Consider the following 27942-nt stretch of genomic DNA (forward strand, 5'->3'; position numbering starts at 1 on the left):
CTTAGCATTTCTGCCCAAAGGGGCTGTCTCCTGCAGAGGAGTGGGAATGGTTTAGATTGTGTGAGCTATTTAAGGAGTTGTGCTTGGAGCAGGTTAAGAAGCCCCACTTATTTGAACCCTTTCTGGGGATACATTTTTAGTGTTTCTTTTAAAAGTCACCAAAGTGGCTGCACAGCTGGCCAGCTGGAGCTCGCCCTGCCTTCAGGCCACCTTGACCTGTGCGCCCAGGGCACCCTGCACTTTGCCCATTGCTGCCGAACCAGGGAACTTGACGGTGGGAGAAGGGAAGTCACTCCAGGTGAGAGGGCCAGAGCTGGAGCCGAGAAAGGCCTGGAGCTCTGTTCTGGGAAAGGGCCTGAAGAGGGAGTGCTGAGACATGCCCAGGTGTGCAGTTGGCAGAGGGGGTGACAATGCTTTGGGGGAGGAGGTACAATTCCAGTCCGCACTGACAATTCATCTCTGCTCTGCAGCTGAGTTCTTGGTGACCTTGGACTGGCCACATGCCCTTTCTGAGCTGCAGTTTCTTCTTTTATGTGAGACCAGGAGGCTGTGAAGGTCCCTTGCTGGTGCTATCGCATCCTCCAGCTTACCCACTTAAATCTTTTGGTTCCAGGGTGGATCTTTGGATTCTGAAGGCATGAACAGCTCAGCTTCTGCAGTCTTGGGGCTGCTGTACCCGACCGTGGACTTCCTGATTCCATCCCCCACACCCTCAACCTCATCCCAGGTGTCTCAGAGATGCTGCCAGGTTATACAGGGAAATAATTGTGCATGCGCACTGGGCTTTCAGAAGACAAGTGTTCTATCTGCAAAGTCAGGATGGGATTAGCATTTGACCACAGCAGGTGGGATGATGGACATGTGACCAGCTGATAAAAGATGTATGATACGTTCCCTCGCCACACCCTGGAAGAAGGGTGAGGAGGCTCGCTCTGGGTTATCTTCCCAGCTCTCAGACAGTGGCCAGGGACAGGCATGGAGTCTGGAAGTTGGCCAGGGCAGTGGCCAGGGCAGGGTCTGGAAGTTGCTTCCCCAGAATGTGCCCTCCTTCATTACAAACAATCCTACAGGCCCTGTGTGGGGAGTGTGGGAGACAGACAGGCACCCAGCTTGCCAGAGATGTGACATATGGAGACAGAGGGTTGCTTCTGAGATTCCTCCAGCTATCGACAGAACGCAGCTAGCCATGGAGATTAAACTAGCCGTGGAGAGGTACCATGAGTGCTGGGTGTTTTGACTGGTGTGAGTCGTTGACCTAAATATAGTACGTAGATTCTTCACTTGATAGTCACTCAGTTGTGTCCGACTCTTCGTGACCCCATGACTCTTTGTGACTCTTTGTAGCCCTCCAGGCTCCTCTGTTCGTGGGATTCTCCAGGCAAGAATACTGGAGTGGGTTACCATTTCCTTCTCCAGGGGATCCTCTGCACCCAGGGATCAAATTTGGCTCCCCTGCATTGCAGGCAGGTTCTTTTTGTCTTTACTCTGCAAAACCCACTTACAAATGGAGAAACTGAGACAGAGTTGGGACTCGAACCCAAGCTCTTGGGCCCCAGATTTCCTAAGCAGAGTTTACCCATTTGGGGCTGGAGAAGCAGGGATGAGAGGGATGGGTGGAATTCCTAAAGAACTCACAGAGAAGTGGGAGAGAAAGAAGCCGTGCTCAGAACTGGCCCAGAGGTGAGGACAGGGCCCCGAGGGGCAGGGCCGAGGGGCAGAGGCTCTGTTGGGGTTAGCGTGGGGACTCCACTGAGGAAGCGATGGCAGGGAGAGGAGGCTTCAGACGCACCCGCACCCCTGTGTAAGAGGCCGGGGGAAGGAAGTCAGGGAAGTGTCTGGATGGGGGTAGAAATCTGCTTGGCACTGTGTCTGAGGAAGGGTCAGTAACAGGCAGTCCTGGCGGGGCAGGGCAGGGTGGCTGGAAACTGGCTAGGATCGGGTATTTTCTGACCCATTGCTCAGAGCCACACCCCTGCCCGTCTGCCTGCTCCAACCACCCCCTACCCCGGGGGAGGGGGACCGGGTGGGGAGAAGTTCCAGGGGGAGGGGGCCGAGGGCAGAGGAGGGCAGGATCACTCTCCCAGGCCTTGTCCAGGTGTAAGATGTCCTAGTTATGCCTCAGCTCTTAAGAGCCACCTCGGCCTCCCTGCCCCGTCCACCTCGATTTGGAGATAAGACCCGGATGAGCGGCCCAGCCGGATGGCCTCCTGATCCCACCCCTGCCTGTGTTTTCCAAAGGAAGTGAAACCTCAGATTTGCCTCAAAACTTGCACTTTTCTTCCAAGCAGACGCCATCCGCCACGAGAACCGCCTGGCATTTGGCTGGGAGGACAAACTGGAAGCTTGCAATTTTCGGGCGTAATTGCACAGTTCCATATAATATTATTATATAGAACTTTTATTGCACTGAGAAAGTCCAAGCATTTCCTTTTCTTATTTACACTTGAGCCCAGTCCCTCCTCTGCTGTAATTTTCCCGCTTGCCCACTGCACAACTGACGGCTGTTGGGTTCCAGGAGCCATCTCCAAAGAAAGGGCAATTAGGATGTGAGTGGAAACTCTTTTGTCACAAGTGGTTTACTCATGGAATGGGAATCAATTCACAAAAACACTGACCACTCGCCACATCTTGACTGGGGCTTCATGCTGTGCGGGGCTATGAACAAGACCTTGCTTCTAATTTTGAGGGGCTTCTGGCTCTCCTGAGCAGTAAGAATAACCCACAGTCTTCCCTGGTGGCTCAGACAGTAAAGAATCCACCTGCCAATGCAGGAGAGGCAGGAGACGTAGGTTCGATCCCTGCGTTGGGAAGATCCTCTGGAGAAGGGAATGGCACCCCACTTCAGTATTCTTGCCTGGAGAATTCCATGGACAGAGGAACCTGGCAGGGTACAGTCCATGGGATTGCAAAGAGTCGGACACAACTGAGCAACTAACACACACACACACACAAGAATAACCCACAGCAAAATATTAAGGAGAAATACAGACCAAGAGGGAATTCGGTGTGGGCTGGGTCCTACAACTGGGGATGTGGGAGCCAGTAGGTGGAGGTCTGGGCAGAACCCCAGCACCAGGCGGCTGTGATGGAGGGACTCCTTGAGGGTATATAGCAAACACCCGCTTTTGAGCACAGTCCCTGGAGTCCAGCCTCCCTTATGTCTGTTTCTCCAGGGTACATCTCAGGGGACGAGAGCTGTCCTTCCCTCTGCCACACTGGCTCAGCCACAAGTGTGTCCCACAAGTCCACGAGTCCCAGCCACCACCAAGGGCAGGACTCTTTCACAGCCTCTGGGGAGGGTGTCTGACGGTCAGCACCTTAAAAGTTAACTATCCCACCCCCCATCTCCTGACCACCACCATTCATCATCCATTTGTGCTGAGAGTTTTGGTCCCCAGACTACCATAAATCACACTGAAAATATTCTCAAGGGACAAGAATCCCCCACCCCTCAGTCCCGAGCCCAAAAAAGCCAAAAAAAGCACCAGAACGGGCTCAGCAATTTCTTCGTATCTCATAAGTCTGGTCCCTCTTTGAAGTCTCAAGATCAAAAATGTTGAAGAAATACAAGGTTAAAGAGTTAGAAAAGAGTTGGTGAAAAACATCATTATTTGCAGAGGATATTATTGGATACTTTCCTATACAAACAATGGACAAGCTCAAAAACATAGAGGATCCCATTTACTTGGCAAAGAAAACAGATATAACACCTAAGAATAAGCTCATAAGAAATGTGCAAGGTCCATACAAAGAGAGTTTTAAAACATGACTGAAGCACTCTTTAAATAGAAAGTATGGTGCGTTCGGAGAGGGAGCTATAATACTGTCAACACGCCAGTTCCCCCTAAATAGTTCAATCAATGCAATATGGTCCCAATAAAAATATCAAGCAGAATTTCTATTGAAATTAGATAAGCTGACTCTAAAGTTCACATGGAAAAATAGGCACTTAAGAATAGCCAAGAGATTTCTAAAACAGATGACTAATGGGAAGTAAGGGGACCAGCCTTACCTGATACGAAAACACATTATAAAGTCATAAAAATAGAATATTTGATACTGGATCATGAACAGAGAGACAGATCAAGAAGATGTCCATAAACAGACTCACACAAATTTATATACATGTGAACTTAGCAAATAATAAAGGTGGGATTTCAATTTTATTTTAAGATGGGTTTTTCAATAAATAGGATGGGGACAACTGGCCAATCATGTAGGAAACAAAACAAAATTCAGACCCCTTCCCCACTCCTTATACCAAAGTAAATGATGGGTACAGCAACAATTTAAAAATTTTAAAAAAGAATCATGAAAAAATTTGGAAAATTGTTTTATTATCTCAAAGGGAAGTGTTCTTCTCAGTAAGAAATAAATAAGCTGGGAAAAATTTTGCAAAACATATGATGAGTGCTAATCTCCTTTATAGCAAAAGCTTATATTAAATCAGGAAAAGACCTATACCTTGCTGGAAAACTGCAGAAACTGTTTCAGCTAAAAAAAAAAAAAAGAAAAGAAAAGAAAAGAAAAAGAACAAGGAGATCACAGAAAAAGAAATACTAGTAACTTTTAAATATGTGAAAAATGTTTAGCATCACTCAGGATTAAAGATACAAAGATTACAGAGAGATTTTAACTCTGATGATCAAGAAATTTCCCTTATAAATATTGGTTTCATTATCACATGTAACTAACGTAGGTACAAAGCTAATTCCTGCAGTATTGTTCCTATAGCCAAAGACTAGAAGCATCAATATTCATCAATGGAGCGCTAGCTGGATACACCATGGAGTACTATGCAACCATTAAAAAGAATGAGACGTATCTGTATGTGGATGTATGGAGAATAGCTCTAAGATTCAACTGCAACATAGAGTGTGATTTGTTACCATGTTTGGAAAGAAAAATATGACCACAAACACATATATTTTGGTAGATGCATGGTGTATCTTTAGAAAGACACATTAAAAACTGGGTACTAGTTCTTTCTGAGGTGGTGTTGGAGAGCTGCCAGTGATGGGTAGAAGGTAATTTATTTTCCTATATGTACTCTTTGGAGGTATTTGAATATTAAAGCCATTACTATTAAAAGTGTTGAATGATTAAATGTTCTCCCTTCTTTCACAAAACTCCCAAACTCTTTGGGATTTTTTGTAATGTCTGATCACTACTGATTTGTTCTGGGGCCTTTCAGCTAATTGATCTGTTTTTCTGTCTGTAAAATGGAGTTAAAGACACTGGGCCATCTACCTCATAGGTGGTTGTGAGGATCAGATAAGAACTGAATGAGAACAGGCTTTGGCTGCCATCAAGTCCTGTAGGAGTGGCCTACAGTCTGACCAGAATCTGCCCATGACACAGCACTGTTCCTGTGGCTAGAAAGGCAGGCTATAACAGGGGGGCAGATTTTCTAATAGCAGAAGAGCCCACAGTTTCAGCCTCAGGAGATCAATGTTGGTTAGTCCAACATTTATCATATAGCAACAGAAAACACAGGGAGAAGGAGCCAGGACGTTTTGGCATCATCTGAACTTCAAGAACCTTGGGAAGGTCTGGTTGCAAATGACGATCCTCATGATAATCAAAACCTGACTGCTTTCCAGTCAACACCTATTACACAGTTATTAACGCATTCATCATTCCCATTTTACAGGTGTGACTACTGAGCTCCAAAGGATTAAAGGGACTCATTCAAGGCACCCAGACAGGAAGAGGCTGAGCCTCCAGACCTGGATCTGGTCATTTCTGCACTGCAGAACTCTTGATGACTCCCTTCATTTAAGAGATCCCACCATTCCAGTCTGCCCATCCTAGTGCTCTATTGTCTGATCTTGACTTTATTTCCCAGTGCTCTCTGACATGGAATCTCTCTTTTAAAGCTGGCTTGTGCATTGCCCTCCAAACACACCATGCTCATTCCAGCCTTGTGCCTGTTGCTTTAAGCTGCCACACCTCCAGGTCCACGTCTCTTGTCAACAGTCTCTTCAAGACTACGGTTGAGTCTCACTTCTTGCCTAATACCCTTCGTCTGTCACCTAAAGCCCTCCTGGTCCTGGTCCAGATCTGGGCTGGGACTGTGTCTCCCTCTCTCTCTCTCTTGCTCCCCTGCTCCCATTTCCATTTATTTCATTATATGTCAGGATGGTCCCCAAAGAACCTCACTTTCTGGTATTCAAACCTTGTGAATCCCCTCCCGAATTGTATCAGGGTTGGTTGGTGTGGCCAGAGAACTGATGACCTTCTCAAGGTTCCAAAACTAAGTGATAAGAGACATTGCCAATTTTGCCTTGCTTTCTCTGGGTACTCCTGCTGATGTTGGGAGATACAGAAGCAGACTATGGAGGGGTCTAAGTGAGGAGGAACTGAGACCTCATCAACAACCAGCTCCAAGTTGCTAGCTACTAAGTGAGCCATCTTGGAAGGAGGTCTTTCAATCCTAATCAAAGTTAAGATGACCCCAGTCAGTCAATATCTTGACTATAACTTCACAGGAAACCTTGAGCCAGATCTCCCCAGCTAAGCTGCTCTTGAATTTCTGACTATAAAATCATGAGAATAAGTGCTTAGTATTGTTTTAAGCTGCTGAAGTTTGGGAGCATTTTTGTTACACAGCGACAGCTGACTAATGTACATTCCTCTCACCACCACCACCCCGCCCCCAGGAGTTAGGACCTTATCCCTGGCCCTTGCCCATTTATTGTCTTTACTGGCTTTTCACATATAATCTTATTTGGACTTCCCAGGTGGCTCAGTGGTAAAGAATCTGCTTGCCGATGCATAAGACGCAGGAGACATGGGTCGATCCCTAGGTTAGCCAGATCACCTGGAAAAAGAAATGGCAACCCACTCCAGTATTCTTGCCTGGGAAATCCCATGGACAGAGGAACCTGGTGGGCTACAGTCCACAGGGCTGCCAAGAGTTGGACACTACTGAGTGATTGAGAGCACACACACACACACACAATGTTGTTTAATCTTATATAATCTTGCTTCCTCAAGAAACAAGAAACATATGTGGTTTATAATTCCTCCATATCTCCCATTATGCCTAGTGAGGTCTGGGAACAAAGGGTGAGACCAACAATCATTTTCTGACTTCCTATTTGTGAAGAGAAGGTGAGTATCTAACTGAAAGGCTACAGCACATGAATGCACAATTTTTCCTGCTTGACTAATAGCCCTATAAGCATGCAAACAACTCAACTTGCACAGGATACCTGAAAACCCACCACCTGAGATCCACAGCTCACTCTCACACTGAACATTCCCGAGCGTTCCACGGTGAGTCACGGTCATGATTCACCCCAGGGGTCTCCCAGAGGGACTGAGTGGGGAGGAGGACCTGGAAAGGGCTGTTACTGCTTACTAATGCCACTGAATGCCGGCTCCACACCCTTTCCAAAAATATTCCTTTCAAAGCTGGAGTAACAGCTCCCACTTCTGATGCTCAATTCTAAATAGATGGTACGCCTCAGCCCAAAGAACAATTTATAAGTTTGAGAATCATAAAGAGGAATACTGCCAAGGGAGTTGCTGCTACTGCTTCTAAGAAGCCCTGCTCCCACCCCCAGTCTCCCTGGAGCTGCCGCCCCAGACCCCAGAGACACATCTCCAAACCTGCCCAGGCTCTTCTCCCTACAGGAGCCAGGTGGGAGGACACGACCCTTCCTCCGCTCCCTTCCTCCTCCCATCTCTTTCCCAGGCCAGTGGGCTGAGTTTTCAAGACTAACCCAAAAGAGCTGAAGGGAGGAGGGGAGCCCTTTTGTAAAACGGTGTCTAAACAGAGGCAGCCCCACCAGTTTTTTGGCTGGGTGGGTGGAGGTGACCAAAGATACAATTATAACGGAGCCCATCCTCTCCCACAAGACCCATTTTAACCAGTGTGTAATAAAGCCCCGGCTCATCCACCCTCTGATTTGGGTCAGATGAGATGCATTTTTAGCTTTTCTGGGGAGTTCATGCCAGCGGGGGAAGCACAAGGGGGAAGAAACAAACAAATAGGCTGCAGTCATTGGAAGAGAGAAGAGTCAGGAGCTGACTGAGCAGAACCCAGGAGTCCATCCTCTGCCTGCCGCCACCACTGGCTGTCCTGGTCCAGACCTGGGCTGGGACCGTCTCTCTCTCTCTCTCGATCCCCTGCCCTCAACATCATGTGCTCTCCCTGCAGCATCTTCGTCACCTGTGCCCTCCTCTCCATTCCCGCTGCTGCTTATTCAGAAGTGAATTGATTCTTGCCACCGGCTCCAGGTACAGGTGCCAGGATCCACCATGTGGGCCCTGCCTACCTTGCCCCGCTGCCTGCTTCCAACAACCGGAGGCAGCCTACCCGGCTTCCACCACCTTGTCCCTGCTGCCGAAGCCTTGCTGCCTATCAACTTCCTCGCCAGCCCCCCACCTTTAGTGGGTTAACTCAGCTCATCCTTTTGGACCTGGCCCAGGCACCACCTCCTCCTGAGGTTAGGCGCTTGCCCTCCTTCTCTCCCAGCTCTTACCACACAGAGATGCAGCTGGAAAGTGGGTGTGACTGTGATCAACCTGGGGGAGAGGAAGGGGAAGCGACTCGGATGTGAGGTGCTGAGGGTAGGAGTCAGGATAGGTGTAGAGAGGCCACAGCGGGGTGCTGCGGGATGAGCTCTGGGTGTCAGGAATCCTCATAACCCATGAAGCGAGGGCGCTGCCAGGAGTGGAGAGAAGCGTGTCCCCAGTCCAATCCCAGGTGCCTGAAAGGTGCTGACCAAGCAGCCACAGCGTTAGGAGGGGCTGGGGTGGGACTGGACGAGGTAGGGACAGGCGTGTGACCCTGCTCTGGCCTCCACAGGTGGAGGGATCGCCCACCCAGGGAGGAGAGCAGGACAACTTGGAAATGTCTATAGGCAATTTACAAAGCTTCGGTTATCAAAATTGTAAAAGGAACAATGTGTCTCCTGATGCACAGCTCATCAGAAAGAAGGGTGGTGAAGATGGCTTCCTAAAACGGACAACAGGGGGGTTAGACAGAAGCTGGATTACTTGTATCCCCCAGGAAGTTCTGTCCCTTCCTTTTTCTCTTCGCCCCGACATTCACCATGGTCTGTAACGGAGGCCGCCGCTCGCTCTGTGCTCTCCAACCTTGGAGCCCGAGGCTTCCTCCCCTTCTTTGTCAGGGAGGCTCTCACCTTCTCCAACAGTCTGAGCCCCCAGTCTCCCTCCAACCGTCCTGAATCTTCATTAATTAAGCCCCTCAGGCTGTTGGAGATGAGGGTGGAGGGTCTTCAGACACATAAGAAGCCGCTACTCCATGAGTATGTTGAGCAAACTATTTTGCACACATACACATTTGGCCAGTTTTCAAATGTGAGCAGATGGGATTGTGGCAGATTCAACCCAAAGATACATGAAAACATTACTGGATCACGGGAGCCAGGTGGAGCCAGGCAGAGGTCCATGAAATGCTTTGAGCTTCACAAAGGGATCCTCCTCTTTAAAAAGATGAGCCCCCCACCCCCCAGGGCTGGAGTGTGAGTTCCTTGACAGGAAGAATGGTGTGCTCCTCTCTACCCAGCACAGGATGGAGTACGGAGATTCACACCAGCAGGCACTTGGCATGTTTGTTAAGTGACTCACTGAGCACCCGTGGGCCTCGTCATCTTGAAGTGGTCAGCATCGCCTTGACGTTCTTGAGGAAGAGATGACCCAGGGACAGAAATAATAAAGGATCACAAAGCTCTCAGCAAGCAGTGAATGCTGGGTATGCCTGGCCCTTCCAGCAATGTCACCCGGCCACACGCTGTGCCCCTGTGCTCACATGCAGCCAAGGAGAGCAAAATGCTAAACCAGAAAACTGCATGGATTAAATTCCCAAAGGGAAAATGAGAGAGTCTTATTTCTTCTGATTAAACGATTTATGGATGAGGATAAGAAGAATTTCCTCTAAAAACCTTCAGCACAACTGTGCTGCACAATTGCTATAACCTCAAAACATAACAAGCGCAGCTGACTGTGAGACATGCCTTTTCTTTCCGGAGTATTCACAGTTTGAAAGGTGAGGACAGTGTCTGATCGCGGCCTGTGAAGAGGTTCCATCCCTGGGAGACGTTCCCTCCCCTCCTCTCCCAGGAGGAGCTGGGTGAGCTGGGAGCATCCATCACAAAGGATTCCACTCTGGTCCATGATGTCTAAACCTCACATCCCACCTCACCCACAGATCCCCTGAGCCCTGAGCAAGTTAGGCACATGGAAGCAGTTTCAGACACATGCACCACTTCCTGAGCACCTACTATGTGCCAGGTCATGAGTGGGCTCTTGTATGTGTATTACCTCATTGAATCCTTCCAATGACTCTGTGAGCTGGGTATGTCTGCTCCCATTTTCCTATGAAGAGACTGAGCCAGGAGTGGTAAAGTCTCAAGTCCCGGGACATGCAGTGAGTCAGTGGTCTGCTCCTTTCTAAGGGCTCCATGTGAGAGCATCCAACAACCGACAGTTGGGATAATGGTGGAAGGAACTGGGAATTCGGTTTGCATACATCTTAAGATGGCTTCTAGGATGTCAGGGCTGGGTGGGATCTTCTACAGTTGAGGATGCTAAGGCCCAGAGAGGGGGAAAAGACTTCTCTTTCTAGGCAGACAATGCAGCTTTCACTCTTAGCCACACCAGGGTGCTGGTTCTGGCACTGGGAACCACAGCGGGCACAGGGCACCCTCATTTTGCCTCCTCTGCTCAGCTCTCTGCTGTGGGCAGAAGTCTGTGAATCTGTCTGCCAGGACCCCAGGAAGGGTTATAACACACCCACCTCACCTCGAAGGTTATCTTCCCTGCTTTCCACCAGCCAAAGCCCAAGGTGAGACCAATTAATCTTGGTTTTCCCAGGACTTTCCTGGTTTAAGCATTTGAAAGTCTCAGATTCTGGGAATCCCCTGGGTCTGGGCAGAGGGGGATGGTAGGTCACCTAGATGATGTCCACCTTCTAAATAAACTTCCCGCCTCCACTGCCTTTCATGACCATGTAATGCAGCTTCCCTAGACACACACTATGCGAGGCTTACAGTCCCGACCAACACCCTTGAGAGGCCCTGCCCCAGTCAACGCCGAGAAAGAATTCCTGTTTTCCCTGTGGATTGTTCAACCCTGGCAACCCTGAGAGGGGGCAGCCTCTGCCTCTGGCTCTGACGGGGCATGGAGGGGCAAAAGGGGAGGAGACAGATGTGATGGAGATGGAAAGAAGCAGGGGATTGCAAGTTAATGAAATCAAGACAAGGAGAAAAGGGAGCCAAGGGAGGTGTAGAGAGAGGAGAGAAAGAGGGAGAGGCAGCAATATAGGTCATATAAATAAGCAAATGGCCAGATGCCACGGCCAGCTGTGGTCCAGGTTTCAATGATGCCCACTGAGCAGAGATGGGTTTAGAGTTACAAGGGGCTGTGGGATTACTTGGTTTAACACCCTCATTTTGCAGATTTTGAGAAAACTATAGCCTATAGGACTGGAAGGTAAGGGTCTCCAGAGCATAATTGTGTCAAACTAATTTTTTTTCCCACACAACCCAGAACTTTCATGGTATTTTGTGAGTGACAGTTTCTTAAATGTTCATTAATAAGGATGATGACAGTAGTGATATTTATCTCTGGCAATCTAGTCCTCTTCAGCAGGTCTTTCTGAGTCACTGTCAAGACAAGGCTAGATAATTATCTTGGAAATTTGAGCAATATGGCCACGAAGGATGAGAAGGTGGCCCCGATCTCCTGGGAAGAAGAAGGACTGGCCCCACATGTGGGTAGCTGCTGTGATGGGGTGATTGGAGGGCACCTCACTAAGCTTTCAACACCCCAACATACCTCTCTCCTCCCAGCCTGAAATGATGCTACCCAGCTCACCATTCCCACCACTGGGAATTCCCACCAGGGCAGATTTTAATGAGGAGCTCTGCTGGTGGAAACCACCAGAGCCCTTTTTATCCTGCACCCAAGTTTTCAAGGATTTCTGGATTAGCTCAAGAGCAGTACATGTGAGCTCCTCAGGACAACTGCTCACCCCCATGGAGGATCCAGGGCACCTGACCTTTGGGCCTTGAGCCCACCGTCCACACTGCTGGCCATGCAAGGTATTGGGAAGGGGAAGAACAGTGATAGAAACAGGGAGAGGAAGGGGGAGTAAGGGGGGTGGTCTCTCTAGGAGGAGGGAATGAATGGGAGCAAGGGAAAGCAACTAAAGGACTAAGGAAAAGGGCAGAGGACAGTCTAATTTATAGAGAGGCAAAAGCCACAGTGGGTGGCTCATAATCCCAGCTTCCTGAGGGTATTACTATCTTCCCTTCCTCCATCCCAAAAAGGACTCCCTGGTCAAAGATGTCAACTGCCAAGATCTGACATGCCATTTTGGTTGGGGAAGGTCCCCACTGTGAAAGCCTCTGTGGGAATCAGGACCCAACGGGAGGGCTGAGGAGTCAATATTGGGTGGCATGTTGGAAAGCTCTGAAACAGAGGACAGAGCCCTCTGGGATAGGAATCTGGAGGCCTGACCTCCTGGCCCGGCTCCAACTAGAGCCAGCCTCCTCGAGGTCACAGGTGTAGCAGGGGCCTCGCCTGGGTCCCTGGGCCCCCAGCCTATGGGCCACCCTTCCTGCCCAGGGCTCTGAGAAGTGCTGTTTGTTATTCAGACTCTAGCTTTCTGTCGTCACATGAGGAGGGCAGGTGGGGACAGCCCATCTTTTCATCCATCCCTCACCCCTGGAGTTTGGAGAAGGAAATGGCAACCCACTCTGGTGTTCTTGCCTGAAGAATCCCATCGACAGAGGAGCCTGGCGGGCCATGGTCCATGGGGTCGCAGAGAGTCGGACATGACTGAAGCGACTAAGCACGCACCCCTGGAGCTAACTCAGCATCAGGACTTGCGGCTCTGTCCTCTGCCCCCTCCCTCTCCCTGAAACCAGCCCCTGTATGGAAGCTTCCTGGGTGAGGCAGCCCTGCCTTGGGGGGTCTCCTGTCTCCAGCAGGCAAAGCCTGCTCTCCCCTTCATCTGCCGGTCAGGCATCATCTCCTGGCTAGTTGAATCTTCGGTTTCCAGGCCGTGTACCTCTTGAGGCCCCATAATTATTGCAGGATGTCCCTGGGGCCTGGCCCAGCGACACCCTTGGCCCTGCCAGCCCTGGCTTTCTGCCCTGTCCCTGGAGTCCTCCGTCTGCCCACAGCCTGCTGCATCCAGACTCCGGCTGGATCACAATCTCTGGCCAATATCACATGCATATTTCAGAGGGTCTGCACACCCCATTGACGTGGGTGCTCTGAAGGCTTTAGGGCTGGGGGTGAGGGTGACATAACAAGACGAATCACCACAGCTGGGCTTTGATTGAAAGCAAACTCCACTTCACAAGCCATATTTAATGCTGAACAAGAGGTGGGCGTGCAGAGACCATCTCTGTGGATGATGCATTAAGTGTGCAAACCCGAACACAAATGAAGCTGCCACAAAATTATAGATACTAGTGGGGCCTGGGTATAAGTGCAGGGAGTCAGCAGCCACTGGGGGGGCCTCCCAACCCTCCCCCGTACTGAGAGGTGCTGTCAGTGCCCAGTGTCCCCTCCCAGTCCCCAAGATCTTGAAGAGGGATCTTCGGGCTGGGGCCTGGGGAGAGAGGTGGGGCTCGTCTATATGATGATGGAAACGTCCTTCTCTTTTGCTGTCTTACTATGTTGCCACTGGGAGGAGAGGAAGGAGCAGCTGCGGGACATTTGAAGTCTTGGGATTAAGACCTAGCTCTTCTCTCTGGCAAGATGCATGACCTGGAAAGGTGAGTGAATGAGCTGAACTAACTTCACGGTCTCTTCAAGGTTTGACAATCCCTGAGTCTATGACAAATAAAAGAGCAATGGAAGAACCAGGTATGGGGCCCCGGATAAGTTGCTCTGTTTCTCTGGGCCTTAGTTCCCTTCTTTGCAAAATGAGGTAGGTGACGGTTCAGTTGAGGTATGTCAACTTGTGTAGGCCCCAGCTTCCAGATATTTGTTCACACACCAGTCTAGATAGATAGGTCTAGACAGTACTTTTTAGATGAGATTAACATTTACATCAGTAGATTCTGAATAAAGCAGATGACCCACCATAATAAGTGTGGGCCTCATCCAATCAGTTCAAGACCCTAAGAGAAAAGAGACCGGGATCCCCAGGGGAGGAGGGAATTCTGCCTTCAGACCTCCTTCAGGCCTGAATTGCAACATCAGCTCTAACCTGGGTCTCCAGCCTGCGGGCCTGTCCTGCAGATTTTGAACTTGCCAACTCTCACAATAACATGAGCCAATTCCTTGAAATAAATCTCCTCTTCTTGCTCTCTGTACAAATACACACACACACACACACACACACACACACTGTCGGTTCTGCTTCTCTGAAGAACTCTGACTAATGTGGGGTAGTTGGATAAGTTGGTGGTCCTCAAACATGAGTTCTGTGGGTACTAACCCACGTTATGTCACTGCAGGATCTCTTAAAACCACCAGCGTCCAGACCCCAACCTCAGACCATTTGAACCAGGCTCTCCAAGGATGGGGCCTAGGCACTGGCGTTTTAAACTCCCCACGGCCTCTCCATGCGCACAAGACTGAGAACCACCGTAGAGTCACTTGGAAGCTTACTAAAAATGCGGCTCCACCTAGGACCTAAAAATCAGAGCCTCTGGGGTGGGGTCTTGGCATCTTCAGATGGAAGGAGCGCAGGGGTCAGCTGCTGTCTAAAATTTGCAATCTCTGGGCACGAATGGCCTCTCAGGGCCCTTCTGGCTTCACCAAGCGACAATCGTGAGGCCTGAGTTTCGGGGCTGGAGTTCACAGGTCATCTCAGGTGGAGGCTGAGGCCATCTCAGCGGGAGAGGCCAGCAGGGCACAGCGTTTGAGACGAAGCAGCTCTGCCTCCCGCCCTCCTCCTTCCAAGGGCACACAGCACTCACCAGGAGGTCACCCACCTCCTGGGGTGGGGGTTGGCACACACAGTGTCCTGCCCACTTTTGTATCCCCGCCCAGGGCAGGGCCAGGTGCAGACGGGCGCTCACACACACCATTGTTGCCTCACTGACTGAACAGATGGACACATTGTCTCCTTAGGGCTGGGCTCACCTGTCCCCGTGGTTCTGTGGGTGGCACACCTCTCCCCATTCCCGTCCTCCTTGCTCCAACCTGAAAAGGCCCTCCCCTTCCTCGTCCCGTCAGCTCCCCGCCATTCTCAGGGCCCTGCTGACACCCCCTCCCTTGAAAGATCCTCCTGACTCTTCTCTGCCCACCCACACTGCATCTGACGGGATAACAGGGGGCTGCAAGCGTGCCCTCTGTCATCCCCAGGCTGTGAAAAAGGGCCACCCACCAGGGTCTGCCCTGAACAGGGCAGGCAGCTATGAGAATGCACACTGAAGAAATCCCCACCTTGTGGCCAGTGGAAGGCCCACGAGAGCAGGTCGGGACACTCTGACCTCTCCCACCATATCCCACCCCCTACCCCCATCTGGGAGCCTCTGTTATCAGGAGCGAGGCTTTGAGCCTGATTTTGGACTCTGTTCCTTCCAATTCTAGGACTCTTAACCAGAAGGCCTCCCTACTGCCCTGTGAGTGGAGCCAGAAAGGTGTTCACTGTCCCCAGGAAAGGCACAAATGAGGGGTAGGATTTGAGCTCAGGTGGGAGACAAGGCAAAAAAATGTGATAAAAGGCTCATGGGGTTAGTGGTTGGGCAATCACTTCAGGGGAGTCCGGTCTGGCCCCTGGTGGAGAAAAAGAGGGAAGGGATATGTCAGGCTCCAGGTGAGGCTCCTGGGATCGCTGCCCCATTTCACAGGGGAGGCAATGGGGGTTCTCAGAGGTGACTTCACTTACCCAGGGCATCTGGCAGAGCCAGGACCCAAACCCAGGTCTGTAAGACTTCAAGGGGATGCCGAGGAGGCAGACGGGCTCACTGCTTCACTCATGTTAACACACATGTTAACTAGGCATGACGTGCCAGGCATTTGGAGGCATATAGCACTGAACCAAAGTCCACACTGAGTTTCGATTCTAGTGAGTGAGGAACAGCATACTTTTGGGCCCTGACGTCCTAGAAGAAAACAAGGTTTGGTGCTGCCTGCTCGGTTCTAGAATTATTTCCACTAGGACCTGGTACGAAAAGCCCCTGGCTGCAGACTGGTACCTGGTCTCCTGCTGTCAAAGTCACAAAGACACTGTCATTGGATGACGCCATCTGAGAAAAGAATTGGTGCTACCTTGCCAGTCAAAGCATAGAGGTGGCATGAGGAAGAGGAGGAGCAAGGCTGTCCACGATCTTAGTGGATGATGGCCAAGAGCCCAGCAACGCTGGGAAGAGGCCGCCCCGTCCCAACGTGGGGCCACACCTCTTCCCATGCAGTGTTCTCATGGAGAAGGGAAACCCCCCACCCTGAAACAGCACCAAGAGGTCAGGTCAGAGATTCCCCTTTGAGTCCTACTTTGCATCCCTCCACCTTGTCACTCTCTTAAAAGGCTGCACCCGACTTGAAGCCCAGAGCAGCTACAAAGGGGCACAGGCATCTGTGCGTGATGGAGGGAGGGATGCAAACATGCCATCATGACAGTTTCTGGATAAGAAGACAGATACCAGGGACCCTTCTCCCCATCCTTATCTTTCCTGATGTTTCTGTGCTGATTCTTTCCTTAGCTTCCTTCTGAGCCTGCATTCTCCCCTTTCCCAGTGTGTCTCATAGCCCAGTCTCGTGCACCAAAAATTCCTATTAGAGTATATACCGAGATTTCTGGTTCAGAAAATGCGCACATGCCATTTTGATTGTAACTGCTTCTTCCCAGTAGCTCCTTAAGGACAGGGATCTTGTCATACTCCTTTAATGCCTGCAGCACAGTATCTGGTACATCCTAATGTACATGCATGATAAAGGAATGAAAATTTCATGAGAACTATGGATTTTAAGATATCGCAAATGCAATAAAACACACTTTACACAAAAGCACTATACATACTGTTTAACTGATACAGAAAGCCACTGCAGCTAACCCAGGTCCTTGTTATGAACATAAATGATGATCTAAGAGTCGCTGAAAAATTCCTGATTATTTGTAATTCTGAGTAAAGATGCATGGATGACTCAATACCACCAAAATAAAACAAAAAAACCACAACAACCCAACTCAAAAATGAGCCAAAGACTTGACTAGACAGTTCTCCAAAGATATTCAAATGACCAATAAGCACATGAAAAGATGATCAACAGCACTAATCATTAGGGAAATTCAAATCAAAATCATAATGAGATACCACCTCACACTCATTTGGCTGGCTACTATCAAGAAACCAAAAGGTGCTGGTGAGAATGTGGAGAAATTGGAGTGCTTGTGCATTGCTGATTGGAATGCAAAACGTTGCAGCTGCTATGGAAAACAGTGTGGTGATTCCTCAAACAATTAGACATAGAATTGCCATATGATCAACAATCCCATTTCTGGGTATATACCCAAAAGAATTGAAAACAAGGACTCTGAGAGAGATTTTTATACCCATGTTCATAGTGGCATTATTCACAATAGCCAAGAGGTGGAAACCACCCCAAATGCATCCACAGGTGACCGGATAAGTATATCCACACAAAAACCATAAAAAGGAATGACGTTTTGAAACATGCTTCATCATGAATGAACCTTGAAAATATTATGTTAAGTGAAATAAGTCAATCACTAAAGGACAAGCATTGTATGATTTTACCTAAATGAGATACTTGAAATTGACAAATCCACAGAGATGAGAGCAAAATGGTAGCTGCCAGGGGCTGAGGGGTGGAGAATGAGGAACTATTGTTTAATGGTTAAGGAGTTGCAGTTTGGGATGATAAAAAGAGGTTCTGGAGATGAATAGCAGTAACAGCCGGACACAATCTATGTACTTGATGCACCTGAATAATATCCTTAAATGGTGAATTTCATGTTATGTAAGTTTTATAATGAATGAATGAGTGAAGCATGGATGCCCCTTGGAGATGGCCTGAGGTGTGAGGAAGGCATTTGATGTCTAGAATCAGTCACACTCTCTAGTCCCAGCTGTGTGGGATCATGTGACACTTTGCCTCTCTGAATTCCAAGTTCCTCATATGGCAACCCCGGAGAAGGCAATGGCAACCCACTCCAGTACTCTTGCCTGGAAAATCCCATGGACGGAGGAGCCTGGTAGGCTGCAGTCCATGGGGTCGCGAAGAGTCAGACACGACTGAGTGACTTCACTTTCACTTTTACGCATTGGAGAAGGAAGTGGCAACCCACTCCAGTGTTCTTGCCTGGAGAATCCCAGGGACGGGGGAGCCTGGTGGGCTGCTGTCTATGGGGTCGCACAGAGTCGGACACGACTGAAGCGACTTAGCAGCAGCAGCATATGGCAACCCACTCCAGGATTCTTGTCTGGAGAATTCCAGGGACAGAAGAGCCTGGCAGGCTATAGTCTATGGGGTCACAAAGAGTTGGACACAACTAAGTGACTAACACTTTTCATCTGTAAAATGGGTAGGAATCCCCAAACAGGGGAAAGGTACTTACGTTACAAAATGGATCCAAGGATTAAGTGAGCTGATACATGAAGCTTACAGGACAAGGAAGGAAAAGTTACCTCTCCCTCCTCCCCAGCTAGTCCCTGGACAATCACTACTGTTGACCAGGTTTGCCTTAGGTGCCCAACTCCAGCTCACCTTTCCCCAGGGACGCCCAGCCTTCCCACGTCCCACTCCTGATGGCCATCCGCTAGCTTCCCACACTCGATTCATGGAGGCAGGGGGTGAGCTGGCCAAGCCTTATTAGTGCCTCCTCAAGACGCTTGCAACAAACAAACAAGCAAAGACCGAAATGGGAAAGGTAGAATTTCACTCTCCGTGGGAAGTTTGTGGCAGAGGTATTTTTAGGATGGGAGAAGGAGGGAGGTATTTTTAGGATGGGGTACTCTTCCCATTACTCCTCAAATCCCACTTCACCAGTATCCACCTCCTCTTGGGGGTGGGGTGGGAAGGGTGGGCGGGGGGGCCCCTAACTGCCTCGTTTGGGAGCTGAGGCAGAGCCCCTTTTGCTGAGGAGCCGGTCACCCTACGGTTCGTCCTGGGGCTGGGACCCCAGGTGTGTGACCCTGGCCGGGTCCTACCAGCCTCCTCCCTTTGGCAAACGGAGCCTGGGGTTCCCTTCCCCCTGCCGGCCACATCCTCACTCTCCCTTCAGGATGACCTGAAAGGGAAGTTTATAAGAGGAAAAGGAATGAAAAGGATCCATTTAACAGCACGCAGTGGGCGGGGGAACTTCCTGACAGGAAACGCTGTGGAAACCGGGCCCCGTCTGGCCATGGAAAACTGGTTTGGCTCAGAATCGGCCAGAGTGGACAGGAGACCTCGGGCAGCCGTACATCACAATTAAACTGGACTTGTCCAAGTTCACGTTCTTTCTTGTCCCCTCTAAAGTGAACAGACACTATAATAATGTGCACACCACAGGGGGAGAAAGGTACCATTTTTTTTAATCCAGGAAAAAAAAAAACCCACCCTAAGGGGGGAAAAAAAAACAACAACCCTAATTTAGGTCGAAGAGACATTAAGGACTACTGCTTCAGAGAAGGAAATCAGCAGCAGATGTAGGCAGCTGAGCAGAGCCAGGCCGAGCAGAGCCCCTGCCACCGGGCCACCAGCCTGAGTCACCGGGGCGGGGAGGGCGGGCGGGCAGGCGGGGCGATGGGCAAGAGGTGTTTATCTTTATTCTTGGGCTGGGGTGTGGGGTGCCGGAAACAATGGGAACAGAAGAGTCCCTGGGGCTGGGACAGGCGCGGAGTTGCAGGCAGGAGCAGACAGGCTCCCAGCGGGCTGCTCTTCTGGGCCAGAGAATTCAAACAGGCCCTGAACCTGAACAGGGAGAGGGCCTCTCCTCCCCGTTCCCCACCCAACGAGACCTTGCAATTCCCTTTTCGCAGGGCTAAGTCTGGCTGTGGCTGGCCAGCTGGTCTCCGCCCCTGCTTCCCCACCCAACTGTCTCTAAGAGCCCGGCCAGGCCATCCTGCTGCTGGCGTGGGTGGCTCAGCCCTGGCCCGGCCTCCTGCTCTGCTCGGCACCTTGTCCTTGGATCGTGTTCCATCTCCTCTCCTAGCAGTTTCCTTCTTTCCCTTCGCTTGAATTCATTTCCTGCAGTTCCCAAGGGAAATGTGAGCTCCGGGGATGAAGGCTTGGCCCCAGGGTCTGAGGACCCCAGCTCAGTCTGCAGTGAGCAGCCTGGAGACACTGCCCCTGGAATATGAGCTCTCAGGGACAGGGATGGTCCCTATCTTGGTGGCCTCCAGGAGTGGGCCAGCTCAGCGAGTGTCTGTCATATGAAAGGATGAGTACCAGGGGGCGTCCAGAGAGCCGCCCAGGAGAGCACAGGGGCTTAGAACATCCCCGCACCCTGAGTGGATCAAGAGGATGGTTTGCATGATACCCTGAGGTCAAGTAAAGACAGACCTTGGTCTGGGACACAGCGACCCGATTCTCCCAGCCCCCCAAACCTCCCAGTGATAGAATGGAGAGGAGATGGAGAGCCTGCCCTTAAAGATGCTCCCCTGGCCCAATGCAGAAAACAGAATCAAAGCATCTCTTAGCAGGAGGGCCTCAGAGCTCTGCAGCCTGGGAAGTAGAGTTGGGAAATGGTACCCTCAAGGACATCTGCTTGTCAAAGGAATTGAGACCCTGGTCTCCTGCTGTTCAAAGTCCTTCCTATTCGATGAGGTTTTTGTGGTGAGTCACATAGTTATTAACATACTGGCCCCCTGTTCTTTTAATTCTCAAATTTTCCTTGACCCTTAGACCCCGCTAGTTAATTAAACTCACATCTTTGCCAGCATCAAAATAGGTCATCTCTCAAAGTGCAGAGGGAAGAGGGAGAGGAGAAAAAAGGTGTTTTGCAGTGTTCCAGCATTCAAGCCTCTGTGCTTTATCTTCTCCCACCCACAGTGCTACAGGCACCATCACTAAGAAACACATGTCCGAGCCTCGTCAGTGTGAGTGCTGCCATAGTTTACATCAGTACCCAGCCCACACAACAGACTCTTGGTTTCGATAGTCATTCTACCTACCTCTTCCCGCTCCAATGCCCACCTGGTTCTTTGAGTGACAAGGGACATAAAAGGGACCCTCCAGTTTTAGCTGCAGCTCCTTGCATTCTTGTCTGGCACTGTGGAGGGGCTTCTAGCTTGGTGCCTGAACAAGAAGACAGACGCAAGGTCAAAGTGGCAATAGCCAGCCCAAGGGGAGCAGGCACGAGCTTGAACCTCCAGGGACCTATCTGGGGTCTGGGGTTCCAGGAAACCCAGTAGCAACCTTCCTTCTTCTACTGTGGGCTGGGCCAGGATCAGTGAGCATCGTGCAGTTCTGAGTTGATTTTTCTACACCCCCAGTTCCTCACTCCCAGGATGGGATCTAGGGGCTTCACCTGTAGTTTCTGGGAGAGTGAGAATCCCAGGCCTGCTTCCAGTTCTTCTGGAGGAGGGGTGGATAAATCCCTTGGGCTTTTTTCCCCAGTGTTGGTTTTCTCCTCCCTGCATCTGAATGGGAGAGTGTTCGGGTTAAACGGAGGTGCCTAGAGCGGCCCCACCTGCTGGGCTGGCTAATCCCCCAGCACCTGCAGAAATCGGAAACACGGGACCCCAGCTGTCCTCGGCAGACTGAACACATAATCCATCTACGTGTACTTAGGACAGCGCCTGGCACTAGAACTCGGTGGGAAGGGAGGAGCTGCTCTCTGTCCTCTCCTCCTTCCTCCCCAGGGCAGGTTCAGGCAAATCCAGCAGATGCCCACTGAGCCCCTTCGACGCCACCTGCAGTCCCTGGAAACTGCTGCTACAGGAATGGAAGGCAAACGCGTGTTCCTTCGGACGGCCTAGGCATCAGGACGCCCCTGAGTGAGCTGCTTCTAAGTGTCACGGTAATTTGTGGAGGTCGTCTACTCCCATGACTTGATTTAATTTTCACAATTCTGTGATGTAAACATGTCCTAATTTCCTTATGAGAAGACTGACGTTCCAAGAGTGAATGAAGGAATTGACAATCTGATAGCAGTTTCTCTGCACTCATCCGTAGAGTTCAGTGTGGTAGGGGCCTGGGAAAGAAAAGCAGAGAGAGGCAGTGCCCTCAGAGGAGGGCAGGTACAGGTGGGCATTTCCCCCGGGCACTGGCCACCAGCAGTTTTTCTCTATCTGGGACACTAACCCCAGATGCTTCCTGCTTTCCAAGCACCTCCTGGCTGCTGAGAGCATGGCCGAGGCTCAGGAAATACTGGTTGCCCAAGTGGCTGATTTTCCAAGTGGAGCAGACAAAAGAACCCCAGGGGCAGGTGAGGGCTCTAGGCTTGGCAAGAGCCTAGTTCAAGCTGTTGATGGACTTGCATCCTCGCGGATCCACTGAGCCCTTGGGATGGCGACTCATACAATGTGATGGCTCCACGGGGCACCCCCTGGACCTGCAGGTCAGAACCAGAGGTCCCATAATGCACCGCTCCACTGAGGACTCACAGGAGCCCAGGGGCACGGGGTCCCTACAACCTCCTTGTCCCCACCCTCCAGCCCTGACCACACTCACTTTTTCCATCAGTCTAAATAAATCAAGGAAGAAAAACTGAAACGGTCGCTCAGTTGTGTCCAACTGTTTATGACCCCAAGAGCTGTAGCCTGCTAGGCTGCACTATCCATGGGATTTCCCAGGCAAGAATACCGGAGTGGGTTGCCATTTACTTCTCCGGGGGATCTTCCTGACCTAGGGATGAACCTGGGTTGCCTGCTTTGCAGGCAGATTCTTTACCTTGATTCTAAATCAAGGAGGAAGCTTCAACTAAATACTAACCTGGCTAAGTACCTTTCCTTAGCATCCTACGTGTGTGTGTGTGTGTGTGTGTGCATGCATGTGTGTGTGTGTGTGTGTGTCTGATTGCCTCTAACCAAGAAGGCACCCAAGGTCCTTCCTAGCAAAGGCAATGGGAACAGCATGGAAAGAAACTTATGTATATATTATGTAGGGGAAAAAGTGAATAAAATTTCCTCCTCTTTTGTTTTTTTTTTCTTATTTATAAAGGCTCATTCCTAAAAATATTAGAAAACACAGAAGAAGGAAAGGAAGGAAATAAAAGTCACTGTCCATCTGGCTATTTGGGGTCTGCCCCATTCACACCTTGCGATATCTACATTTCTTACACATACAGGTACTTTAAAAATGGGAATATACACTATAAACTGCCTTGTAATCTGCCTTTTTTTCACTTAACAATATTTAGACATTTTTTCCCCATACTGCCCCCATTGCTTTTACGAGAAAGGAGTTTAGCTGGTCTCTTAGTCACAGGTTGTCGCATACACCTTGAGTGTTTAAAGCCAGGTTAGTACTTAATTAGAATCTCTCCCTTGATTTAATTTGATTAGCAAAAAAAGAAATATTGGGAAGAAAAAAGAGAGAGTCTGTGGATGCATGTTGGCAGCTACTTTGAAAAATTTTGTTTCAGAACAAATGTTTGAAGAATTCTCCCTCTGTCCTCTGGGATTTGAGAACCCAGCCCCTCTGAGTGGGAAGGAACTCCTGGACACAAGAACACTCCTGCAAAGAATCGGGGAGTGGGTGGATGCAAGTCCTGGTTCCTCCAGGACTCCTTGAGGTCTGTGTCCTGCTCACCGGGGACCCACTGCTGAAGGCTGTGTTCCCAAAACTCAGAATTAAAGGAGAAACTGATAATTATCCAGTCAGTTGAGACAAAGTAGATGGTCACACTTCAGGCCCACCTGGAGGTAAATGTTTTGGCCCTGAACTATTTAGTGTGGCTGAATTAACCGGGTAACCATCAGGGCTGCCCACCTGCAGAGCGTCATCCTCCCACAGCTGAGCAGGGCACAAACAGATCCAAAGTTAAAAGTTGAAAAAGTTCCCAAAGTGCTTTGAAGCATCCCAGAGCCCTTCTGGGCCTGTGCCCAAGAGCATTTTAGCACAGGGAATCTGTTCCCAATACCCCTCTCTTAGTGGGGGTGACAATTAGGAGAAGGAGGTGGGTGGCACTTGAAAACACCCTACTTGTGACTCTGATATGGCACCGCCTAATCCACCCCAAGCCTCCTACCTCTACCGAGGGTCCCTGCGATAAACACCCCAAACTGGGGAATGAGGAAGGACGTGGGGGTCACACCCACAGACCCAGCGAACCCGAGCCTGGTATGGGGCCTGGCATGGAGCAGCTGCTTGAGACAAGTCATTGAATGAATGAATGAACAAGCAGAGAAGTGGGGTGAGAAAGTACAGTCAGGGCATATGTACAGGATGCCAGAGAGTTCAGCTGCGTCATCATCAAAGGCCTGTGTGAAGGTGGTGGGTGAAGACAGCTGAAGGTATAAGAACTGACTGTGGCAGCAATGACCCCATTTACCAAGCACCTGTGAGTGCCCAGGCCCTGGGTCACACTCTGTGTCCACCATCCTCCCTGACAGAGTTGGGTCTTACCATTGCCACCTCCCAGCAGGCAGGACCAGCACTCAGGCCCTGCCCGATGCCCTGCTACCTCCCCCGGGGTGCCCATGTGAGAGGCTGGGCAGATTCACCACAAGACGCTTTCCATCCCTGACCTTCTCCAGCTCCCACGGCAGGTCCAGCTTGAACTGAAGCTGACCCACCCAAGCTGATCCACCCAGAGTCAGAGGTCCCATCTGGGAGGGCCTGGGCACCTGGCAGCCAAGCATCTGTTGTTTGCAGGAGCAAACTGCCCACCAAACCTGGCTCTTCCTAAGATGGACGGAGCTGAAGGCCACAAGATGGACCCTCAAATGGTTCCCTCAGGCTTGGAGGTGATGGGAGATTTGGGTGCAGCTGGATTTTGTCGCTAAGACAGCCCTCTGGCTCATCTCCCAAGATTCCAATATCCCTTCTTCCATCTGTTTATTCATTCACTTAACAAATAATTATTGAGCACCTACAAAGTACCAGGTTTTGCACTAAGAAAGGAGTTCTAAAAAGAGAGTGCATGCTAGGGCCTGTGTCTCTAGCATCTCTGAGATGGGAATGCAGACCCCTGGGGGCCTATGTCACAGGTGCCTGCACAATGGCAGGAAAGTGGGTCTTTCCACCTCTGCAGAGAGCCTAGTGGGACCCCTAGCAGGGTGCCCGCGCAGGGACCCCTAGCAGGGTGTAGGCAGGACCCCCTCCACCTTGGGTCTGTCCCCTGGCCCACACTCCACAGGTGGCAGTGGGCCAGCCATGCAGGATAGTGCAGCAGGCCCCAGCGCGGGGACAGTGAGTCAGCAGGTGTACACAGGAGCAGTCATGCAACCCTCCAGGGCACGCAGAGAGCTGTGGTGAGCACAGACCCAGAGCCACTGAAAGCTCAGCCTCAAGAAACCCAGAGTGGCAGAAAGAACCGGAGAAATACTATTGCTTATTACTTCCACGGTGACCCTAGCTTCTACCCAGGGAATATGACATAAGAGACAGGCTGTACTTGCTATGGATATTAGGAATTATAGAGGGTTTTTTTTTTTTAATTGAGTTAAAAGTCAAATAACAGAAAATTAACCATTTGAAGTAAATATTCAGTGGCGTGTAGTTCATTTACAATATTATGCAACTACCACCTCTATCTATTTCTCAAACCCACTCCTCATCCTAAAAGGAAACCTCATAACCATTTAGCAATTAAGCCCTGCCTCCCCGTCCTTGCCAGCTCCTGGCAACCACCAATCTGCTTCTGTCTCTATGGACTTACTCATTCTGAATATTTCATACAACTAGACTCATATAATACGTGACCTGTTGTGTCTGGCTTCTTTTACTTGGCATAATGTGACCACGGTTTGTCTGACTTGTAGTATGTACTAGCAATTCCTTCCTTTTGATGGCTGACTGATATTCTATCATAGGGATATGGTGCAATTTGTTTATTCATTTAATTTTTGATGGATTTTTGCACTGTTTCAACTTTTTGGCTATTGTGAATAGCGCAATGTGAAATGGGTGTTCATTCAACAAGGATTTATTTGAGTCTATTTTTAATTCTTTTGGGTCTATTCTCAGGAGGGGAATTGCTAGGGGAATTAAATTTTTAGAGCTGGAATGAACTTAAAGGTCAGTTATTCCAATTTTATAGGTAGGGAAGCTGATACCTGAGTAGATTATCTGCCCTGTTGGGGGTCACACATGTGTCAGTATGAGAAGGTTGGCCGAAAGCCAACATGTCAAGGGCTCTCTAAGTTCATCACATGTAAGTCAAGACTCATCGCCTGTTGTGTGGGTTCCGTGTTGTGGGGGTTCCATGGCGTCCAGCACAGTCTTGCACATTGATAGGCACCAATATTTGTGAAGTGAACGAATGGAAGAAAACATTTCCAACCAGCTTTTTAAAGCATTACCCATTCTGAAAACGAAAGTGCCCATTATCCCTTCTTTGAGGTTCAAAGCTTCTTGGGGAACAACTCTACAAGGGTCAGAATAAATATGTCCTTGGAGGAGATAAGCTCCACCGTAGTGGGATCGGAGGGGTGCCTGTCACCTCATTTCCTAAACTTTTCCCTCCCTGACTACTTTGGCTTCTCCTCAACACCTCACGCAGTAGGGTGGATGATGCTGGCTGGGCCTTACTGAACCACAGTGGCCCAAGGAGGTGGCAGCTGGCCCACGGTGGGCCAGACTCTCAGGGCCCACAGGCGTGATGGAATGCCCTCGCTCTGGGAAGAGGTGGTACATTTGAGCCTGTCTGATCGGCCAGCAATACCACTGGGCTCTCATGGTACCAAGTGGTTCCACCTTGTGGGGCATGATGCAGCCCCAAGGACTTCTGCCTGGGGTCTGTGATTCTGCTTCCAAGGAGATAGAGCAAAGGAACCTCTGCTGGCAAGAAAGTCTGGTCTGCAGGCAGCAGAGAGTGCCCAGCAGTTGCAGGACCCGGGCAAGCTCCTCTCTCATCTTTCTTCCACCTGTAAAACCATCAAAGCCGTGGTCAGCTGCACCATGAAGCTATCCTCATGACACAACTGCTCCTCCCAAAACAGGGAGCTGTCACCACACAGATGCAGGGCCCACTGCCATTCCAGTGGTTTCTCTGGAAGCACATGGTGTGGAGGTGACATCTCAAAGTCTCCATTGGCTATAGGTGATAGCCCCGGGTCGGATCAGCCCTCCATGGAGCACAAGGGCTTCTGGGTCAGTGTGCTGTCAGCCTAAATGCTTCAGGCACCTCTGGGACCCCTGCCCTGCGTCCAGTGCCCAATAGCTCTAGTCCTAAGCACAGACGTGTGCCTCTCAGGTGCCTGAGTGTCCCTTAAGTCATCAGTGCTGCCAGTAAATGAGAGTGCAGCTGGGGATTCACCTTGTCCTTCCACAGAGGACGCCTCTTTACAGCCTTCGGTAGACCCCAGTGACAGTCCATACACTTCAGGTACTGACATGCACGAGGAAGTGGAGGGAGCCACCAACAGGGCTCAGATTAACACCGATGACAGGAAGGAGCGAGGGCTCGAAAGTTATAATTCCCAGGTCTCCTACTCCTCATTCTGTCCCTCCCTGGCCTTGGTAAGTCATTTGTGCCCGCGGGCCCCAGCTTCTGCATCTGGAAGGGGAGGAATGGCCTCGGCACCATCCCTTGAAGCTTGGCAGTAATCTCCACACACAAGCACACCTGGACATACGCTGGAGGTGTGACAGCAGGCTGTGGCTGAGGCAGCACCATGGGACATGGGCCGAGCTGTCCTGACACGCGAGTGGATATGGGCTCCGCCGGTCTCTATCTTGGTTGCACACCCAGCGACAGAGTCCACGAGGCCAGAGTAACCTCAGAGTCCATGTCCCCACCCCCAATCCTCTTTGCCTCTGCCTCTCCTGGGAGCCTGGGCATGCTCACGAGCTCCTTCCCGCCTCTTCCCCTATTGGGAATTGTGCATTCTTTAATACACTCATCCTCTGTTTAGCCTACATAATTATTTGCCATCCCCTTGTACTACC

At 50.3% G+C, this 27942-nt stretch overlaps 1 protein-coding gene across 10 annotated transcripts in view; it reads right to left on the reverse strand.

Annotated features, from left to right (window-relative positions):
* The window catches only part of ZBTB7C (zinc finger and BTB domain containing 7C), a 456655-nt gene that overhangs the window by 23641 nt on the left and 405072 nt on the right, over positions 1-27942 (reverse strand). Inside the window, exon 1 of one of the 10 annotated variants that reach the window (XM_081563469.1) lies at positions 21082-21183. The exons of the other annotated variants lie outside the window; for them this stretch is intronic. Within the exon in view, the coding sequence (XP_081419595.1) occupies positions 21082-21107 (26 nt within the window). The 5' untranslated portion in view covers positions 21108-21183. Of the gene's footprint in view, positions 1-21081; positions 21184-27942 lie in introns of those variants that run through there. 10 annotated transcript variants of the gene reach the window in all.

This window comes from Giraffa tippelskirchi, chromosome 14, assembly GCF_054371585.1.
Source record: "Giraffa tippelskirchi isolate mGirTip1 chromosome 14, T2T-mGirTip1v1.2.pri, whole genome shotgun sequence".
Classification (NCBI taxonomy): domain Eukaryota; kingdom Metazoa; phylum Chordata; class Mammalia; order Artiodactyla; family Giraffidae; genus Giraffa; species Giraffa tippelskirchi.